Source organism: Cyprinus carpio, chromosome B17 (assembly GCF_018340385.1).
Source record: "Cyprinus carpio isolate SPL01 chromosome B17, ASM1834038v1, whole genome shotgun sequence".
Taxonomy (NCBI): domain Eukaryota; kingdom Metazoa; phylum Chordata; class Actinopteri; order Cypriniformes; family Cyprinidae; genus Cyprinus; species Cyprinus carpio.
Window position 1 is genome coordinate 7,227,391 of NC_056613.1, and position 17,594 is coordinate 7,244,984.

The 17,594-nt window shown below is 33.0% G+C and overlaps 1 protein-coding gene across 1 annotated transcript in view; it reads right to left on the bottom strand.

Moving 5' to 3' along the window:
* Positions 1–17,594, bottom strand: part of LOC109064296 (titin-like) — a 44,909-nt gene that overhangs the window by 23,126 nt on the left and 4,189 nt on the right. Inside the window, exons 4-69 of the mRNA XM_042741963.1 lie at positions 17,221–17,316; positions 17,015–17,119; positions 16,738–16,854; positions 16,488–16,592; positions 16,179–16,289; positions 15,880–15,999; positions 15,658–15,777; positions 15,538–15,567; positions 15,418–15,444; positions 12,313–14,349; positions 10,976–11,041; positions 10,686–10,850; positions 10,387–10,470; positions 10,091–10,123; positions 9,858–9,899; positions 9,729–9,776; positions 9,493–9,540; positions 9,330–9,380; positions 9,205–9,246; positions 9,072–9,119; positions 8,787–8,825; positions 8,223–8,270; positions 8,083–8,130; positions 7,862–7,900; positions 7,546–7,590; positions 7,347–7,394; positions 7,215–7,262; positions 7,099–7,131; positions 6,971–7,018; positions 6,835–6,882; positions 6,715–6,762; positions 6,587–6,628; positions 6,325–6,366; positions 6,209–6,247; positions 6,015–6,062; positions 5,853–5,900; positions 5,615–5,665; positions 5,435–5,482; positions 5,282–5,323; positions 4,910–4,951; positions 4,780–4,827; positions 4,607–4,648; positions 4,440–4,484; positions 3,817–3,861; positions 3,674–3,721; positions 3,506–3,547; positions 3,364–3,420; positions 3,191–3,235; positions 3,012–3,068; positions 2,884–2,931; positions 2,759–2,806; positions 2,598–2,642; positions 2,445–2,492; positions 2,308–2,355; positions 2,040–2,087; positions 1,882–1,929; positions 1,703–1,750; positions 1,394–1,441; positions 1,257–1,304; positions 979–1,023; positions 855–902; positions 680–724; positions 547–594; positions 366–413; positions 223–270; positions 80–127 (exon numbers count right to left, since the gene is read on the bottom strand). Of these exons, the coding sequence (XP_042597897.1) occupies positions 80–127; positions 223–270; positions 366–413; positions 547–594; positions 680–724; positions 855–902; positions 979–1,023; positions 1,257–1,304; positions 1,394–1,441; positions 1,703–1,750; positions 1,882–1,929; positions 2,040–2,087; positions 2,308–2,355; positions 2,445–2,492; positions 2,598–2,642; positions 2,759–2,806; positions 2,884–2,931; positions 3,012–3,068; positions 3,191–3,235; positions 3,364–3,420; positions 3,506–3,547; positions 3,674–3,721; positions 3,817–3,861; positions 4,440–4,484; positions 4,607–4,648; positions 4,780–4,827; positions 4,910–4,951; positions 5,282–5,323; positions 5,435–5,482; positions 5,615–5,665; positions 5,853–5,900; positions 6,015–6,062; positions 6,209–6,247; positions 6,325–6,366; positions 6,587–6,628; positions 6,715–6,762; positions 6,835–6,882; positions 6,971–7,018; positions 7,099–7,131; positions 7,215–7,262; positions 7,347–7,394; positions 7,546–7,590; positions 7,862–7,900; positions 8,083–8,130; positions 8,223–8,270; positions 8,787–8,825; positions 9,072–9,119; positions 9,205–9,246; positions 9,330–9,380; positions 9,493–9,540; positions 9,729–9,776; positions 9,858–9,899; positions 10,091–10,123; positions 10,387–10,470; positions 10,686–10,850; positions 10,976–11,041; positions 12,313–14,349; positions 15,418–15,444; positions 15,538–15,567; positions 15,658–15,777; positions 15,880–15,999; positions 16,179–16,289; positions 16,488–16,592; positions 16,738–16,854; positions 17,015–17,119; positions 17,221–17,316 (5,625 nt within the window). The remainder of the gene's footprint in view (positions 1–79; positions 128–222; positions 271–365; positions 414–546; positions 595–679; positions 725–854; positions 903–978; positions 1,024–1,256; positions 1,305–1,393; positions 1,442–1,702; positions 1,751–1,881; positions 1,930–2,039; positions 2,088–2,307; positions 2,356–2,444; positions 2,493–2,597; positions 2,643–2,758; positions 2,807–2,883; positions 2,932–3,011; positions 3,069–3,190; positions 3,236–3,363; positions 3,421–3,505; positions 3,548–3,673; positions 3,722–3,816; positions 3,862–4,439; positions 4,485–4,606; positions 4,649–4,779; positions 4,828–4,909; positions 4,952–5,281; positions 5,324–5,434; positions 5,483–5,614; positions 5,666–5,852; positions 5,901–6,014; positions 6,063–6,208; positions 6,248–6,324; positions 6,367–6,586; positions 6,629–6,714; positions 6,763–6,834; positions 6,883–6,970; positions 7,019–7,098; positions 7,132–7,214; positions 7,263–7,346; positions 7,395–7,545; positions 7,591–7,861; positions 7,901–8,082; positions 8,131–8,222; positions 8,271–8,786; positions 8,826–9,071; positions 9,120–9,204; positions 9,247–9,329; positions 9,381–9,492; positions 9,541–9,728; positions 9,777–9,857; positions 9,900–10,090; positions 10,124–10,386; positions 10,471–10,685; positions 10,851–10,975; positions 11,042–12,312; positions 14,350–15,417; positions 15,445–15,537; positions 15,568–15,657; positions 15,778–15,879; positions 16,000–16,178; positions 16,290–16,487; positions 16,593–16,737; positions 16,855–17,014; positions 17,120–17,220; positions 17,317–17,594) is intronic.

Below are 17,594 nucleotides of genomic sequence, written 5' to 3' on the forward strand. Positions count from 1 at the left end.
TATATGTAATAAATTATAAAATATAAATCATTATAATGTTAAAATCAGCAGTGCAAGAAAATGTTGTTGATATCCGCACCTTTCTTTACAGGAGCTGGTTTAGCTTTTTCCTTGATGGCTTCAGCCTCTGAAAGAAAAGTATGTGAACATTTAAAAAACATATTTTTTGAGGGAAAATATTAACTTTAACTTGAGGTAAAAGCACACATGATAATTTTATACCTTTCTTCTCAGTGGCTGGTTTAGATTTTACCTTGATGATATCAGCTTCTAAAATATTGATAATATAAAAAATTGTAACATATTATTGGCAAAATATTGCTTACAGACATTGTTCATTTAATTGTTAACACAGTAAACCAAACCTTTGAACTTAGGGACCGGTTTAGCTTTCTCTTTAACAACTTCAGGTTCTATAAAACACAAAACAGAAGGATACTTAAGTTTCATTATGTCAAACAATTAAGCTTTTTTTTATATAATTAGACCAAACATATTTCTGATACATATGTAAAATGTTCTAGAGGGCCTATGGGAAAAACTCACCTTTTTGGGGTTTTGGTTCAGGAGCCTTTTCTTTAGCAACTTCAGGCTCTATAAAACAGTATTTATGCATGTGATATTTGATCATTATAATGTCAAAATCAGCAATGCAAGATAATGTCACTGACATCCATACCTTTCTTTACAGGAGCTGGTTTAGCTTTCTCCTTGACTTCAGCTTCTGAAAAATCAAATGATGAGAAAATATTTAGAGAATGTGAAAGATTCTATTTTATATTTTAATTTTTAAGGCAACATATTAACTTGATTTTTAAGTTTGGATGAAGCATGCATGAAATGATAACTTCTACCTTTCTTTTCAGGAGCTGGTTTAGCTTTCTCTTTGATGACTTCAGCCTCTAAAATGGCAAAACATTTAAACATTACATTTATCTAAAAGATAGTGTAAACACAAATAAATGTAAGTAGGCATACCTTTCTTTGGTGCTGGCTTGGGTTTTTCTTTAATTATCTCAAGTTCTGCAAAACAGAAGAGTTTAATGTAAAAAAAGGAGAACTTGAGTTGAGACTTCTCATGGAATGAATTATCATAATATGATTTGCAATATTTATAAAAGCCAAGTGACTAGAGTCAATAAATTGACTACTTGCTATGCATTCACAAATTAACAGGTCATTTAAGATGCAAACATGGTTTTGTGTTATGAATAATTGAAAACAACAGTATACATAGGATGATTTCATATCCATACCTTTCTTTACAGAGGCTGGTTTAATTTTCTCCTTGATGACTTCAGCCTCTATAATATTCATATTGCAAATATGTTTAGAGGAAGAATTACATTCTGATAACTACAATGAAAATTGAACACAACAAAGTAAATCAAACCTTTCTTCCCAGGGGTCCCTTTAGCTTTCTCTTTAGTAACTTCAGGCTCTATAAAGCAAAACAGAGCTATTTTAATCATGTCAAATAATGCAATTAAATGCACATATTTAATCTAAGCACAACAAATCACTTTATTTAATTTTTGTTTTTATTTGATTGACCGATGTCTCAAAAAAGAATTGTGAGAAGACATCTCAGCTTTTTTGGGCTCTATAAAGTGTTTAAAATTAATCTGATTTAATTCATGCGATTCATCATACAGCAGAAAGTATCAGCATATGCAGGAGGATTTCAGTTAAATTCATTCACCTTTCTTTAAAGGAGTTGGCTGAACTTTCTCCTTGATGACTTCAGCCCCTGAAATGGCAATATTTAAAAGATATTTAGAGATAGTTCATGTCTTTTTCGCAATATCGTAAAATGTGTTTATTAGCTTTATCTTTACCACAAAGTGAAATCACATCTGAAGCTAAGACAATAGATCTTACCTTTCTTCTCAGGGGCTGGTTTAGCTTTCTCCTTAACGACTACAGCCTCTGAAATGATGATCATGCAAAAATATTTAGAGGAATTCAAAGACATCCTTTTGTGTAATTAAAAATTTTGCTTAGAGGACATTTTTAAATATTAACATAATAAATCAAACCTTTCTTCTCAGGGGCTGGTTTAGCTTTCTCTTTGATGATGTCAGCCTCTAAAATATCAAGAAAAAACAACTCTATTTTGCGTTAAAAAACTAAAGCTGTTCTTATAAATAAATAATGTGTTTAATACTGTATGTTTATGTAATTTAAGCATACAAACACATACTTAAAGCACAAACACCCTTCTTTAGAGGAACTGGTTTTAAAAAATAGTAAGAGAAACCAAAACAGTGTTATATTAAAATCTAGCTAAAAATATTAACTTCATACCTTTCTTCTTAGGGGCTGGTTTAGCTTTTTCCTTGATGACTTCAGCCTCTGAAATAGCAATGATATACAATATTTAGAAGTTTAAATATTTTAATAGTAATAACTTGTGTAAAATGTTTCTTAACAATAAATGAAACCTTTCTTCTCAGGGGCTGGTTTGGCTTTTTCTTTGATAACTTCAGTTTCTGAAATTGTGAAAATATAAAACATTAATTAAAACAACTGACATGAAACTTGTTCAATGAGAAAATTATTTTAATGTGACGAACAAAAGCATTTCACATCCATACCTTTCTTTACAGGAGCTGGTTTTGCTTTCTCCTTGACTTCAGCCTCTGAAATGGCAATGTGGTTATTTTTTATTTACTATTTACTATATTCTATTTACTATAATTTTTATTTTTATTATTATCTTTAAAACTGCTGAGATAAAATATCAAAATGAACTCACCTTTTTTCTCAAGAGCTGGTTTAACTTTTTCCTTAATGCCTTCAGGCTCTAAAATTATCATAAAGTTTAATCATACATGTTGTTCCAGAAAATGGTAATTTAATTCTTAATACAGCAAATCAAACCTTTCTTCTCGGGAGCTGGTTTAATTTTCTCTTTGATGACTTCAGCTTCTAAAATATAAAAAAATAAAAATAAATGAATAATATATGAATTATCTTACAAAAGGCCAGTGGAAAAACTGTTTATTTACCCTTCTTTGGCACAGCTTTGGGTTTTTCTTTGGTTATTTCAGGTTCTGCTGCTGTTGCTGCAAAAGAAAGAGTGTTTCACTTTAGAATTTGCAGATGTACAGATCTCAATCAATAAGGGGCTGCATTACTTAATTAGTAAAAGGGATTTTGAATCGACAGGTATATATTAGATATGCACCTTTCTTTTCAGGGACTGCTTTTTCCTTTTCCTTTGGAACCTCAACTGAAAAGACATCACTAGGTTAATTGATATTAGCTTCTAGAAAAACCTTATATGAAAATATGCATATGAGGTATTTTTTCAAAACTGCAAATTTTATAATATAAACAGTAAATACAGCATAATAACACCTTTCTCTGTGGGTTTCGGTTTTGGTTCAGGTGCCTTTTCTTTTGCAACTTCAGGCACTATGAGACAATAACATGTTATGTGATGAATGATCATCATACAGCTGAAATCTAAAGTATATGATTATTTCATTCATATTAATACCTTTCTTTACAGGAGCTACTTTCTCCTTAATGACTTCAGCCTCTAAAATAATGTAGTAGAGTGATTGTAAATAGGCAATTTGAAATGTGATTAGCTTGGGTAAAATGTAAATCTGAGGAAATGGAAGCATACATGAAATGGATAATAAAAATATAAAAAGTTTCAAACCTTTCTTCTCAGGGGCTGGTTTTACTTTTTCTTTGATGACTTCAGCTTCTAAAATGAAGTTTATATAAATATATAGCATTAGCATTGTCTTGAAACTGGCCAGGCAAAAGATTTTGTCATTTTACTTAAATTAACTTGGATACCTTTCTTTGGAGCTGGCTTTGGTTTTTCTTTGATTATTTCAGGTGCTGGAAAGCACAGCAGTAAAGAACAGTCAAAATTGGCTTTTTTACATTAGCAGATGTGTTATTTTATCAGTGATACATAATAAATTAAAGCAATTTTTTATTTAAAGGGATACTCTACCCAAGGGAGAGCTGTTTCTACGTGTATTTAGCTTTGAATTTTAAGAAAACAGTGCATCCTTGTGGCGCGGATGACACAGAAGAGCATATGCAGCATACGGTGATATGGAGAGACACAGAAGAGACCGCTGACAAAGGAATTGTTGAATAAAGTCATTATTTTTGTTTTCTTTTACAAAAAGTGTTCCCGTCGCTTCATATAACCCAGATTGCACGTCTGATGGTAGATGGAGTATTCTGATGACGACTTTCATACCTTTTATGGACCTTGACACTGTTATTTATTTGGCAGTCTATGGGACAGTCACAGGCCTCCCGGTTTTCATCCAAAATATCTTCAATTGTGTTCCGAAGACGAACAAAGCTTTTACGGGTTTGGAACGACATGGGGGTAAGTGATTAATGACAAAATTTTCATTTTGGGGTGGAGTATCCCTTTAAGGCTAACTGGATATATATACCTTTCTTTTCTGGGACTGGTTTTGCCTTTTCCTTTGGAACCTCAGCTGTAAGGGGTTACAAGGATAAGTTGGAAAACTTCTGTATGATATCTGTATGAGATTTAGTCTAATCTAGTATTCATTGCTGTAAATACCGATAAGGCATATACAGTACTATATCTTATTACCTTTCTTTGGAGGTGCTGGTTTCTCTTTGATAACTTCAGGCTCTATAAAACAGATGAATAATTTACTCAACAATGTCAAGCAACTTGAAATGGTAGGATAAAGTATCAATTAAACTTACTGTTGATGAAATGGAAAATATTCAGTAATTGTTTTTAAAGGTTCAGGCACTAACCTTTTTTGGGTTTTGGTTCAGGTGTCTTTTCTTTAGCAACTTCAGGCTCTGTAAAGTAGTTTTAATGCAAAAAAATGATCATTAGTAGAAAACAACAGCATATACAGGATGATTTCATTGACATCCATACCTTTCTTTTCAGGAGCTGGTTTAACTTTCTCCTTGATGATCTCTGAAATGGCAATGATGTGAAAATATTTAGAGATTGTAAAAGGTTTTCTTTAGCATTATGTTTAAACATCCTTGGATAATTCTAAAATTGATATTTAACAATAGATAAAAATGATAAAAAAGAGGAAACAAAATGGCTTTTTAGCATACATGTTCTTTAATTTTTTGGGGGAAATGTTAATTTAGCTTAACAACAATACCTTTCTTTAACATAATTTTTAAATTGTGTTTGTAGAATATGTGATTTCTGCTTGATGGCTTCAGCCTCTTAAATTGTGATGATGAAAACAATCAATACAATATTATTGTTCTCACAAATAATGTTACATACCTTTCTTTGGTGCCCTGGGTTTTTCTTTGGTTATCTCAGGTTCTGCAAATTAAGGATTTTATGAAACATAAAAATATCTTGGAATACAACATACATTAGTCTTGCCTACATTTTGCAGACATTTACTGCATATATTGCATCCTTATCTGATACCTTTCTTGGCAGGTTCTGGTTTAGCTTTCTCTTTGGTAACTTCAGGTTCTACAAACAGAATGATATTTCAGTTTTAAACCAGTTCAGCAAAGACATTCCCTTATAGCTGCTTCAGACTCTGAAACTATATGCTTACCGATGCTGTAATTTTGCCATACAAACTGTCAAATAATTGTATACCTTTCTTTGGTGCAGGTTTAAGTTTTGCCTTTTCAACTGCAACAGCAGGTTCTGCAAATCATTCAGATTATGTATTGCTTGTATGTCTAATTGTTTTTAATATATTAACATTGAATTAATTATTATTTCAATAATTATTAAAATCATTCTCCTAGATTTCCAGGTTCAGTTTAACATTTCCTTATCTTTTTTTTAATGTTGTATAGCAATTATACTTTAATCAAAGACTGATCCATACCTTTCTTCACAGCGACAGGTTTAAGTTTGTCCTTGGCAACTTCTGCCTCTGAAATATATAATATTATACAGAATATATTTTTACACAAAAAAAGAAAAAAACAATGCCCAAAACACTGAACCACTTCAAAAACACGATAAACTATGTAGACAATTAATTAACCTTTTTTGGTAGGTTCAGGTTTTTCTTTTTCTTTTGGAACTTCAGGTTCTGTGAAAAATGGAAAATCAACAACATATTCAGTGGGATGTTTCATGTGCTCATATTCAGATAAAACAATTATTAAAGATCCGCTCTTTGTCTTGACATAAACAGGTACTGGCCAGAAATAAACACTTGTTAAGTAGTATAAATACCTTTCTTTACAGAAGCAGGTTTGGGCTTTTCTACAGCCTCTAAAAGAATAAAAAGTTTAACATCAACATTTATTTCTAAATTACCTTGTGCATCATTCACATTTGAAAATGATTACCTTTCTTTGGAGGTTTCTCCTTCTCTTTTATAATTTCAGGCTCTAAAAATCAAGTCAAACTGCTTGGTAAAATATTTATGTAGATCTAATATGCATGCTTAAGTAATGTAAAATATTCAGAAAGTTTTCTTATCGAACAAACCTGCACCTTATTATCCTACATTTACAGGATTATATTTCAGAAAATCAATCTCATGAAATTAATTAAACTATCATGATCTTTTACTACTAACCTCTCAAATTCAGAGCATGAGCACTATACCTTTTTTAGAAGGTTTTGCCTTCTCTTCAACAGCTTCAGCCTCTATACAAGATTCAATGATTTTTCTGTATGTAATAACCATTTGAGATATGCATGTTGAAATATAAAAACAACTGCACTCATTTTACCTTTCTTTGAAGGTACTGGCTTGGCTTTTTCTTTGGAAACCTCAGGCTCTGTACATTAGTGGATGAAAGCAGTTAGCATCATTAACACTGAAAAATATGTCCAATAAAATCAGTCTGTACCTTTCTTAACTGGGGCTGGTTTCACTTTCTCCTTAGTAGCTTCAGTATCTGAAATGATCATAATTGCATGCATTAGAAAGTGAAGTTATGCTTAACAACTAGTTAAAATGTTAATACTTGAAAAGAGTTTTTTAACCTTTCTTTGAAGGTACTGGTTTGACTTTCTCTTCTGCAACTGCAGGCTCTACAATTCAAGGAAAAGTAGGTTTAAGAGTGGAACAATGCACTCATCTATAAATTTAAGAAAGGAAAATGACTAATTACCTTTTTTAACAGGAGCAGTTGTTGGCTTCCCTTCTGAAAAAGATAGAGGTACATATTCAATAAAATATATATAAGACTGACAAAAAATTGATCAAGGCCACATATTTCCATATTACCTTTTTTGGCAGTCGGTGGTTTTTCTTTCCCTTTAGAAACATCAGGCTCTGAAAATGAGTCAGCAGGTTCAGTTAATGTCATGCATAAAAATTGCTTTTAAATGAATTTCTGTTACTTTAAGTGCATCCTACCCTTCTTCAAAAGGGCTGGTTTAATTTTGTCCTTGGGAGCTTTAGCCTCTGAATAAATGAGAAAAGAAAAAACAATTAAACTTGCTGATTTCAATTTTTCCTCTGAGGCTCTTTAACTGACTGAGTGGATATGGGCAGGTAAATCTGTGAAAATGTTTTCCAATAAAATAAAAATATTCTAGAGTTTAAAACGTGATACCTTTCTTTACTGGAACAGCTTTCTCTTTCTCTTTGGGGGCTTCAGCTAAAAGTATGGAATTAAATTATTTGTTTAGATTTGAATTTAGTAGATAACAGGTTGTCTATCTAAAAGTCAAGCACCTTTCTTTTGTGGTGTTTTTTTTTTTTTTTTTTTTTTTTTTACATTAACAGTAACAGGTCATCACAAAAGACATGATATTTTCATTTGAATCTATATACTGTATGTAAGAGAAAGGCTGTATAAACAATTTCAAATAACACATTATACAATGAAAAAAATATTTTTAATATAAGTTTAATAGCAGGAGTCATACCTTTCTTCACAGGGACAGGCTTTTCTTTCTCTTCAGCTGCTAAAATGCATCAATATGTTATTGTTACTGATTTCTTCAAAATTCAATGTTAGCTAAAATAGTAGATAATACCATACCATAGAATAGAAGCAAGAATTAAATGCATAAAAAATTTAACTGCTGCAATTTTATAGTTCAGGTTTTTGGATCTTAAAAGAGCTGGTTTTGCCTTCTATTTTTACCTTTCTTTGAGGGCTCCTGTTTGGCCTTCTCTTTGGGAACCTCAGGCTCTGTAATTTCATCAACATCAGCAGTTTATGACACATAGAAAAACACTGCATTTTGGTTTAGAATGGCATTGATTGTCTGTGGAATGTCTTACCCTTCTTTACAGGAGCAAGTTTAGCTTTTTTGACAGCGAGTTCAGCTTCTAGAAGTAAATATAATTACTGTACATAAGCAAAGATTACCTCAAAACAAATGTAAACAGCACACTACCCTTTTTTAACAGGTGCTGGTGGTTTATCCTTGGCTTCAGCTTGCAATAATAAAAAAAATAATGTACTTCAACTGCAACAGCAGGTTCTGCAAATCATTCAGATTATGTATTGCTTGTATGTCTAATTGTTATTAATATATTAACATTGAATTGATTATTATTTCAATAATTATTAAAATCATTCTCCTAGATTTCCAGGTTCAGTTTAACATTTCCTTAATGTTGTATAGCAATAATACTGTAATCACAGTATTAAAAAAATAATGTACTTTCAATGCATATTTAGTAAACTTTTTTTAAAGGTCAGGGGTTAAAATCTTAAATATAGTAACTCTTTTTGCTTTAACACTTTTGTTTTTGCAGCTTGAGGTTGCAGCAATGCATGGCATAAATTACATCATAAACTGATTAGAAAATACTTAAGGAGAAACGGGGAAAAGAACATACCTTTCTTCACAGGTTTAGATTTTTCCTTGGGAGTTTTAGCTGTAATATGAAATAAGAAGACGTAAAATGTTTCAATGAATCTTCAGTTGTATTACAAAAAAATATATACTAGTTAAATATGTTGTTTGGTTTGCGTCATCCATGTAGGCCTTATGGATTTTAGAACTGAATAAGCATGCATAAGGTGAGGAAAGTTACAGTGTGATCATCAACCTCAAAGTTATTGAGAAAGGGATCTCTAACCCTTAAAGAACACATATTTCAGCCTAAATGCAAGCTTTGTACATTTCTTTGAAGGTGCAGGCTGGACCTTTTCTTTAATAACCTGAGGTTCTGTTAACATTTGAAACAAAATGTTCATATAATCTGTTATCTTATGCAAAGCTTCATAAATAGTAATACATACAATACAAAGTACCTTTCTTTACTGGTTTAGCTTTTTCCTTGACAACCTCAGCATCTAAAAGACAAAATATGTTATCTCTGATCCAAACTAGACTTTGTATGATAAACTTGATCTTTATTTTTACAGCACAAGCATACCTTTTCCTTTTGGAGCTGGTTTTGCCTTTTCTTTGATAACTTCAGCTTTTTCTACAAAAATGTGAATACTTCAGACAGGAAACTCACTTTCTTTGCAGAATGTGATTTATTTCTAAACGAAAGAAAGCATCCAAAATGGGACTTTAAATATGCACTGTGATACCTTTCTTTGAAAGAGCTGGTTTGGCCTTTTCTTTTGTAACGTTAGGCTCTGCAAACGAATGGAGAAAAATTAAGACAATATAAAAGTCTTTACAGTAAAATTTGATCAATTTAAAAGTATTAATAAATAGTCTAACAGACCCCAAACTTTAAAAAGGTAGTGTACACATATTGTGCTTTAATTATGAATTTGCTTTATTATAAGTGCTCAGTAAATCAAGAACACACATACAGTACCTTTCTTAGATGGTGCTAGTTTGGTCTCTTTTTTGGCCACTTCAGCTTCTGAAAAATAAGCATTAAATTTATTTCCTGTTAATTCAGAATTTACTAAACGGAACATCACTTATCACACAAGATACATACCTTTCTTTAAAGGTAATGCTTTGTCTTTGGACATCTCAACATCTATGATAGAAACCATAGTTGGCAGTGAGCTGGCTGTACATGCATAAAATACATAATTTTGTTTCACAGTTTTGGCTTCTGTGCGATATATTAAATTTAAGAATGTTTGTGGACTTTATGGGAATTTTTATTTCCAAAAAAACAACAACAACATTGAAATATATTGTCCATGAACAGGATGTGTTGCATACCTTTCTTTGCTGGTTTAACCTTTTTCTCAGGTCCTGCGCATACGAAATTGTATACATTAGAATTTTGTAATATTTGTACATTTTGAGGTACATTTTTTTAGACAGCTTTGTAAAAAATGCATACTGATCATGTGGGAGTCCATATAAAAACTACTATTGCAATATTTTCTATTACAAAAAATAAAATATCAAAACAAACATTATAATGGACTAAAGCTGAAATATATAGTGTTTCAGTTACACTAACCCTCACACAGCGCAATGAGCAAGCAAAGCTTTATTTATCTATCATGTACCAGATTTCTTCTTTTTTAGAGGAGGTTCCTCATCCACTTTAGTCACCTTGACCTTTTTGTCAGGTTTTTTCTTGGTGTCCTTTTCTAGAACACATTTCATATACATAGTACACATATATTATCTATTGAAACAGAGGTGTGGGGTTTTACATGTAATCTATAAGCAACTGTAGGTCTTGACCATAACCTTCAACCTTCATCGTGAAGAACAGAGCAATCCACAAACGTGGATGTTTAGCTTTTCACAAAAGAGAAATGACATATCCTACATTAAGTTCAGTATGTTTTATTAGTCTTACTTGTTGGTTCTCGAGTCTTGTCCTCTTTGGATTTTTCTTTTCTTTTAGCATTTTCTATCTCCTTTTTCTCGTGTTCTTTTCTCTTCTTGACTTTTTCTACTGTTATGTTTATTTGTTGTAGTGTTATCTCTTCCTCTTCACCATCAGCCTTCTTCTCCCTCATATCTGGAAGAACAGAAAAGATAATGAGTCACAGTTCTATCATTTTTCTCTTAAATTGCAGTTTTCATTCTACACAAGCACAGTATTTTACTGTGTGCAAGCACTGAAGAAAACAACAAACCATTCACCTTGAATGATTTTGTATATCTCCTCTCTAGCTTTTTTCTCTTTGGCTTCTTTCACTTGTTCAAGAACTGAAATCATGAGTAAATGTTAAATGAAAGTTACATGTTTTAACATCTACATGATTAATGAACAATGAGAATTAGAGCATGAATTAGTGCACTATAAGTATGTTAATTTAACATTAATAGTACTTGTAAAGCAGCAAAGTGGTTTTCAGCCATGTCATTGTGTTAGATGGTAAACTAAACTTGATAATGTATAATGGATAAATGAATTAATTCTCTTAATGGAATCATTCAATAAAGCAACATAAACAGCTTTGCAAATAATCAATACACTGAAATTGTACACAAAATGTGAAGTATTTTGTATGGTTTTAATTTTTCCTAATGATTTGATTTGAGAAAGTTAATCTAAATTACACACACAAAAAAGAAAAACACCCTATATGTATATAACATTACATAAAAGTAAACACCATTTTTGTGGACTTTTTCTAAGAAAAAATATTGAACAAAAGATGCTAAAATTCTTACAGTGAGCAATGTGTCAATAATCAATCAATAACATGAAATAGCTCTCTCCAGTTTTATATAAAGAAACTTGTACAGCAGCAGAGTCCTTTAGAGAATCCTCCAGCTGTGTTTTTGCTCCTCTTTTAAGCATCTTTCTTTCCAGCAGCAGAGGTGAAGTAGAAGCAACAGTGAATGAAACTTCATCTTCATCCATCAATTTCTTTTTCTTCCAAGTCCAAATTGTAAGAGACGAGTGATAACAGCGTTCTTCAAAACTCATGCAATATCACCGTCATGTATAGATATAGGCTACCTATAGATATACAGCTTACAACTATGTTATATTCTATAAACAAAGTTAATATGGAATAACTGACATTTCAGATGCATCATGGCCACCTGATTAGTTCATTTGTACTTAGCCTATACAAACAGTTTAGTTGTGGCCCATAGAATTCAAACACTGCTTGGGCAATCAAATTATTGGTCTAGAACTATTGTATAGCTGGTACTATTAATACATTGTCAGTTATAATACATATAATGTTATTTATACAACAACAATTAATAAATATTTATTGTTTAATGTGCAATCATAAGGGAAATATGAAGGCATATTTTTAAGGTAGTTAGCTATGTTAAGATCCTGCACAGTTATTTTTATTAAATTGTTAATAATGAACAGTCTTAATTTAGTGATCAATTTTCCCATGGTAAGTGAATTATAATTTGTTATTAAGCTCATCTATTGACATGTTGGTTGCCATCTGTCAACTGAACTAACACTTTTCCCTCTTTGTTAAGGATACAAAATGTTTCTATACCTTCATGAAGATGCGTGTGCGCTTCTTGGTCATCTGTTTCAGTGGAATGACTCTTTGATGTTTTTCTCCCGCTCAGGCCTCTTTTTATGGCATCTTTCTTTCTGTCATTGTTATTGTTATTTTCATCATCTCTGTTTGTTAGGTCCTGCTGGACAGGAGAAAGGAGAAGCTTCTCTTCATCATCATTGTCATCTTCACCAGCAGTGGTTCCCAAGATAGTTTGATCTTTAGTCTCCTCTTTTAAAACCTCAACCTCATCTTCATCTAAATCAATCTCCAGGTTCTTTGTACCACTTTCAGCATCAGCAATTGCCACATCTACCTTCTCCTCCTTGCCTTCCACTTTCATGTCATCCTCACCCAGGACTTCAAGATCATCAAGTTCTGTTGCTTCAGTCTTTTCCTTTACACAGATGGCATCTGGAGTAGCTTCAGCCAATAAAGGGTCTTTTTCTAGTGACTCTTTGGCTGTTTCTTCAGTGCTGGCATCTTCATCTGTCTTAGGTTTTTCTTCCTCACTTATGAAATCAAAAGTATCTTTAACTTTTTCAGGTTCTTCCTCCTCCTCTGTAACACTGGGGTATTTCTGAATTTCATTTTCATCTGTATTATCTAATTCTGTTTTGGTTGTAACATAGGAAGTACCTTCTGCTGTTTCAATTGCTGCTTCTTCAATTGTTTCAGTTGATTCTTTCTCCTCTATAACTGCAGAGGTATCTTGATCTGAGGTATCATCAATGTCAATGACTTCTGGCATATCAGATGGTTTGTTCTCTGTAGCATCTGCAATATCTTCAACTGATTTTATAACTTCTTCCTCTGTAACAACATCTGAGGCATAATCAGTGTCTTCTGTCACATCAGAAGTCATCATAGTTGACTCGTCCTCTATGGATTCAAAGATATCATCAGGCTTTTCAGTTGCTAATTCCTCATCTATGACTTCTGGAATGTCATATGTTTCCTCCTCTGTAACATCTGGAATATCTTCAGCTGTTTTAGTAACTACTTCCTCCTCTGTAAGAGCATCAGTGTCTTCTGTCACATCGGAGGTCATTTCAGCTGATTCGTCCTCTTTAAAATCAGAGATATCTTCAAACTTTTCTGTTGTTATTTCCTCATCTATTACTTTTGGAATATCAGATGTTTCCTCCACTGTAACATCTACATCTTCAACTGTTTCAGTAACTTCTTCCTCTGTAACAACATCTGAGGTATTGTCAGTGTCTTTCATATCTGTAGCATCAAATTCATCAGATTCAGTAATTTCAGTTGATTTGTCCTCTGCAAAATCTGAGATATCGTCAACCTTTTCAGTCGCTGTTTCCTCATCTATGACTTCTGGTATATCTGATGGTTCCTCCTCTGTTACATCTGCATCTTCAGCTGTTTCAGTAACTTCTTCCTCCTCTTTAATATCATCTGAGGCAGCGTCAACATCTGTAGCATCAGATGTCATTTCAGTTGATTTATCATCTACAAAATCTGAGATATCTTCAGCCTTTTCAGTTGTTTTTTCCTCACCCATGACTTCTGCCATAACAGAAAGTTCCTCTTCTGTAACATCCAAAATATCTTCAACTGTTTCAGTAACTTCATCACCTGCTGTTGCAAAATCTGAGGTATCATCCATGTCCTTCACATCTGTAGCATCAGAAGTCATATCAGTTGAGTCGTCCTCTGCAAAATCAGAGATAACCTCAAACTTTTCAGGTTCTGTTTCCCCATCTATGTCTTCTTGCATAACAGAAGGTTCCTCTTCTGTGACATCTGCAATATCTTCAACTGTTCCAGCAGTTTTATCCTCCTCCATGTCATCGGAGGCAACCTCATCGTCTTCAATTGTGACATCAGAGCTGCCCAAAGCCGTTTCAACCATCCCTTCATCCTTTGGAACGTCCACAACATCTTGAGCTTTTTCAGTTGTATCTTCAGCGGCTTCTACCTCTTTTATTTCCTGTTTAGTACTGTGTGTGGATCTCACAGCAATGTAGGCAGCATAGGCAGGGTCCTGTGTTTTGCCTAGTATTTCTGCAACTGTTTCATGAAGTCATTTTTCATTTCAGGTTCATGACAGAACTGAGCTCATTTTACAGATAAAAACACATTTACCAGTTTGTTCAGATTGGAAACACATAATTAAATCACAATGACCTTAACAGTATGCACATGTTACACCCTGACAAAAAACTTCAGTTGAACCAATTTTAACAGTTTTATCAAAACCCAGGGTTATATTTTGTGACTCTGAGATGTTGAGATCTTTTGTGTACATTTATGCACTTTTATCCAAAGTGAATTGCACTGCATTCAACGTATACATTTTATCAGTTCAGGAATGACCTTGATAGCACAATTCTCTACTGTTTGAGCTGTCTGAAGATTTTTAAATAAACACTTTATGCATCAGGAGTGCAGCGATTTGAAATGAAACCCTCTATTTCTTTCCACAACCTCAGCTTAAAATCTCAGGGCATTAATATTGTGACATTCACAATATTCTTGTAACATGTGCCATAACTGTGGTAAGAATTCCTACATGCTGTATGTTTGTCAAGAATATCAACTGACAAATGTATCAGAGAAGGTTAGACATTGCACTACACCGCAAGAAGGGGGCAGGAAAACAAACAGCAAGAAATGCATTTGACATAAACTTTTTATTTTTGTATTTGGTAAATATGACATGCACCTTCTTTTAAACCATTCTAGAAAAATTAAACGCACACATTTTTACATAGTGTGAAGAAACATGGGCAGTACTGTGTGAGATGGAGAATGCAGGACATTAAAATGAACACTATAGTACAGACAGAAAATATAAATGACAATCATCCATTATACAGTCAGGCAGGTCCTTTTCATGCACCACATAACCTCTATCACTGTTTTCTAAATGTTCTAATTATCAAATGGACTGAAACAGGGTAAGAAACAACATAACTGTGCATAAATATGAATAGATATGGGATGACAACAAAGCAGAAAACTATCATTTTGTCAATTCAACATCTTGCATTATATATGCTTGAGGTTTGAGTACTAGTGTTAGTTTTGTGTTAATATAGAGCGTTTATGTAAATTAAAGAATTTGCATTTACTAACCTTTTTCCATAGGGGGCAGAAATTCTCCTGGAGAAGATTTAGGAATATTGATAGATCAACATATTATATTATATCTTAACAGAGGTATTGAGTAGTGAATGAATGAATATTGACACAAACCTTTTCGTCTTACCACTTGCGGTGTGTCATCTGAAACAGAGAATGACACGGATATTTAAAAAAAGAACTGTATTTTAATACACAAGTATACATTTGTGATATACTTGATTGGATGAATACCTTTGTCTTCCATGAGCATGTTTGAGAGATAAGCCAAGAACATATCCCTCCTGTCAGCAAACTCCTCAACAGTGTCTGTGACAACTTTCATGGGATCAAAGCTAATGTCAGAAATACCACCTGGAAAAAATGAAATAATATAATGCAACTGAATACTCTTTTACTAATCAAATATTGAATATTAATTAAACACAATGTTTTGAGCTGATAAATGAACAATACCTTCATCCGCTGCAAACAGACTTGATAGGTAATTAGAAACAGTGGTCTTTACTTCTGCAGCCTCCTCTACAACTATTTCAGCCAGCCCCGCAGGATCAGTGCTCGTTTTGGGAAACCAAGCTGAAACAGTGCATTTATTTGAACTCTTTTGATATTTATGCACTACTAAATGTGTGGGGTCAGTGCAATTTTTTTAACATTTCTTAGGCTCACCAACGCTGCATTTATTTGAGTAAAAATGCAGTAACTTTGTGTAAATTATATCACTGAATGTCTAAAATGTTGCAAGAAATAAATACCTTCAAGGTTCCCGAATATGGTTGAAGAAATGTTCTTGATCCCACTTAAAATTTGCAGAGCTGCTTCACTGGCAATGTCTGCTGGATAAATGATTGCTACATCCAGGATATCTATGCAGCATTAAACAGAAGTCAGTGAGCAGCTGAAATAATGTTTTACTGAAATGCTCAAAATATGACTTTTTCTTTATACATGGGAATTTCAAATGTTGATTGAAATATTTTCTTGAGTTAGAGCAGATCATGAGTCTTTGATTGCCTGTCAATCTGCAAAACAACAACAGCCAATTATTTCTGTAATGTAGGTACCTTCAAATAAATGGAATAAGTAGGCCACTGGGAATCTAATCCAGTCAGTAACCTCATCCAGTACAGTGCCACCAAGGTTCACTGTTTCAGTGATGCCTGTGTACCCTGTTAAGTGTAAAAATAAGTCCAAAAAGCAGATCTTTATACAGGATCAATGCTTATTTTGGGAATTATTGACAAGATGCATGCACCTATATAGATGCAATAGATTCTGTGAGTGTATATATACAATGTTGGTGCTTTGCAGTACCTTCAATGCCCCCAAACATGGAGGAAATATAAAGTATAACAGTCTTGATCCCACTTAACATTTGCACAAGAGCTTCACTGACCATATCCACTGGAGCAACCACTATATCCAAAATGTCTGAAGCACAGAAAGCATTAAACAGGTATTAGTGCTAATTAGACTAATACTTTCTTTTTATCATGGTCATAAGTTATTGTACATAATGAGTCTCTAATTGCATGTCAGCTCCCAGAACAACATCGACCAATTATTTCAGCATGATTAGTAAAGCAGGTACCTTCAAATAAGTGGAATACGTAGCTCACTGGGGATCTGATCCATTCTGTAGCCTCATCCAATACAGTGCCCCCATATTTCACTGTTTCAGTGATTCCTAAATCTCCTGGATTGAAAAACAACAATATAATGCAAGTCAAAACTAAATAATGTTTTTAACTTCTTATAAATTATTTTTAAATGCCATTAATGAACATATGTACATACCATCGGCACTAAATATTCCTGACAGATAAGACACAGATGAGTCAGCAGTTGAACTAATAGCTTCCACCGGATTAAATATTATTTCAGTGACGTACTCTGTATTCCAAATAAAAGCAAAGAGAATTGCAACAAGTTATGTATGTCAAAATGTAATAGGCTACTTCTTAAAGGACAGGCTTAGTCAAAAATTACAATTCTGTCTTAAAGGGTTACTCCACCCCAAAATGAAAATGTTGTCATTATTTACTCACCCTCATGTCGTTCCAAACCTGTAAAACCTCTGTTCATCTTTGGAACATAAATTAAGATATTTTGATGCATTCTGAGAGCTTTCTGACCCTCCCATAGACAGCAATGTCAGTAACACGATCAAC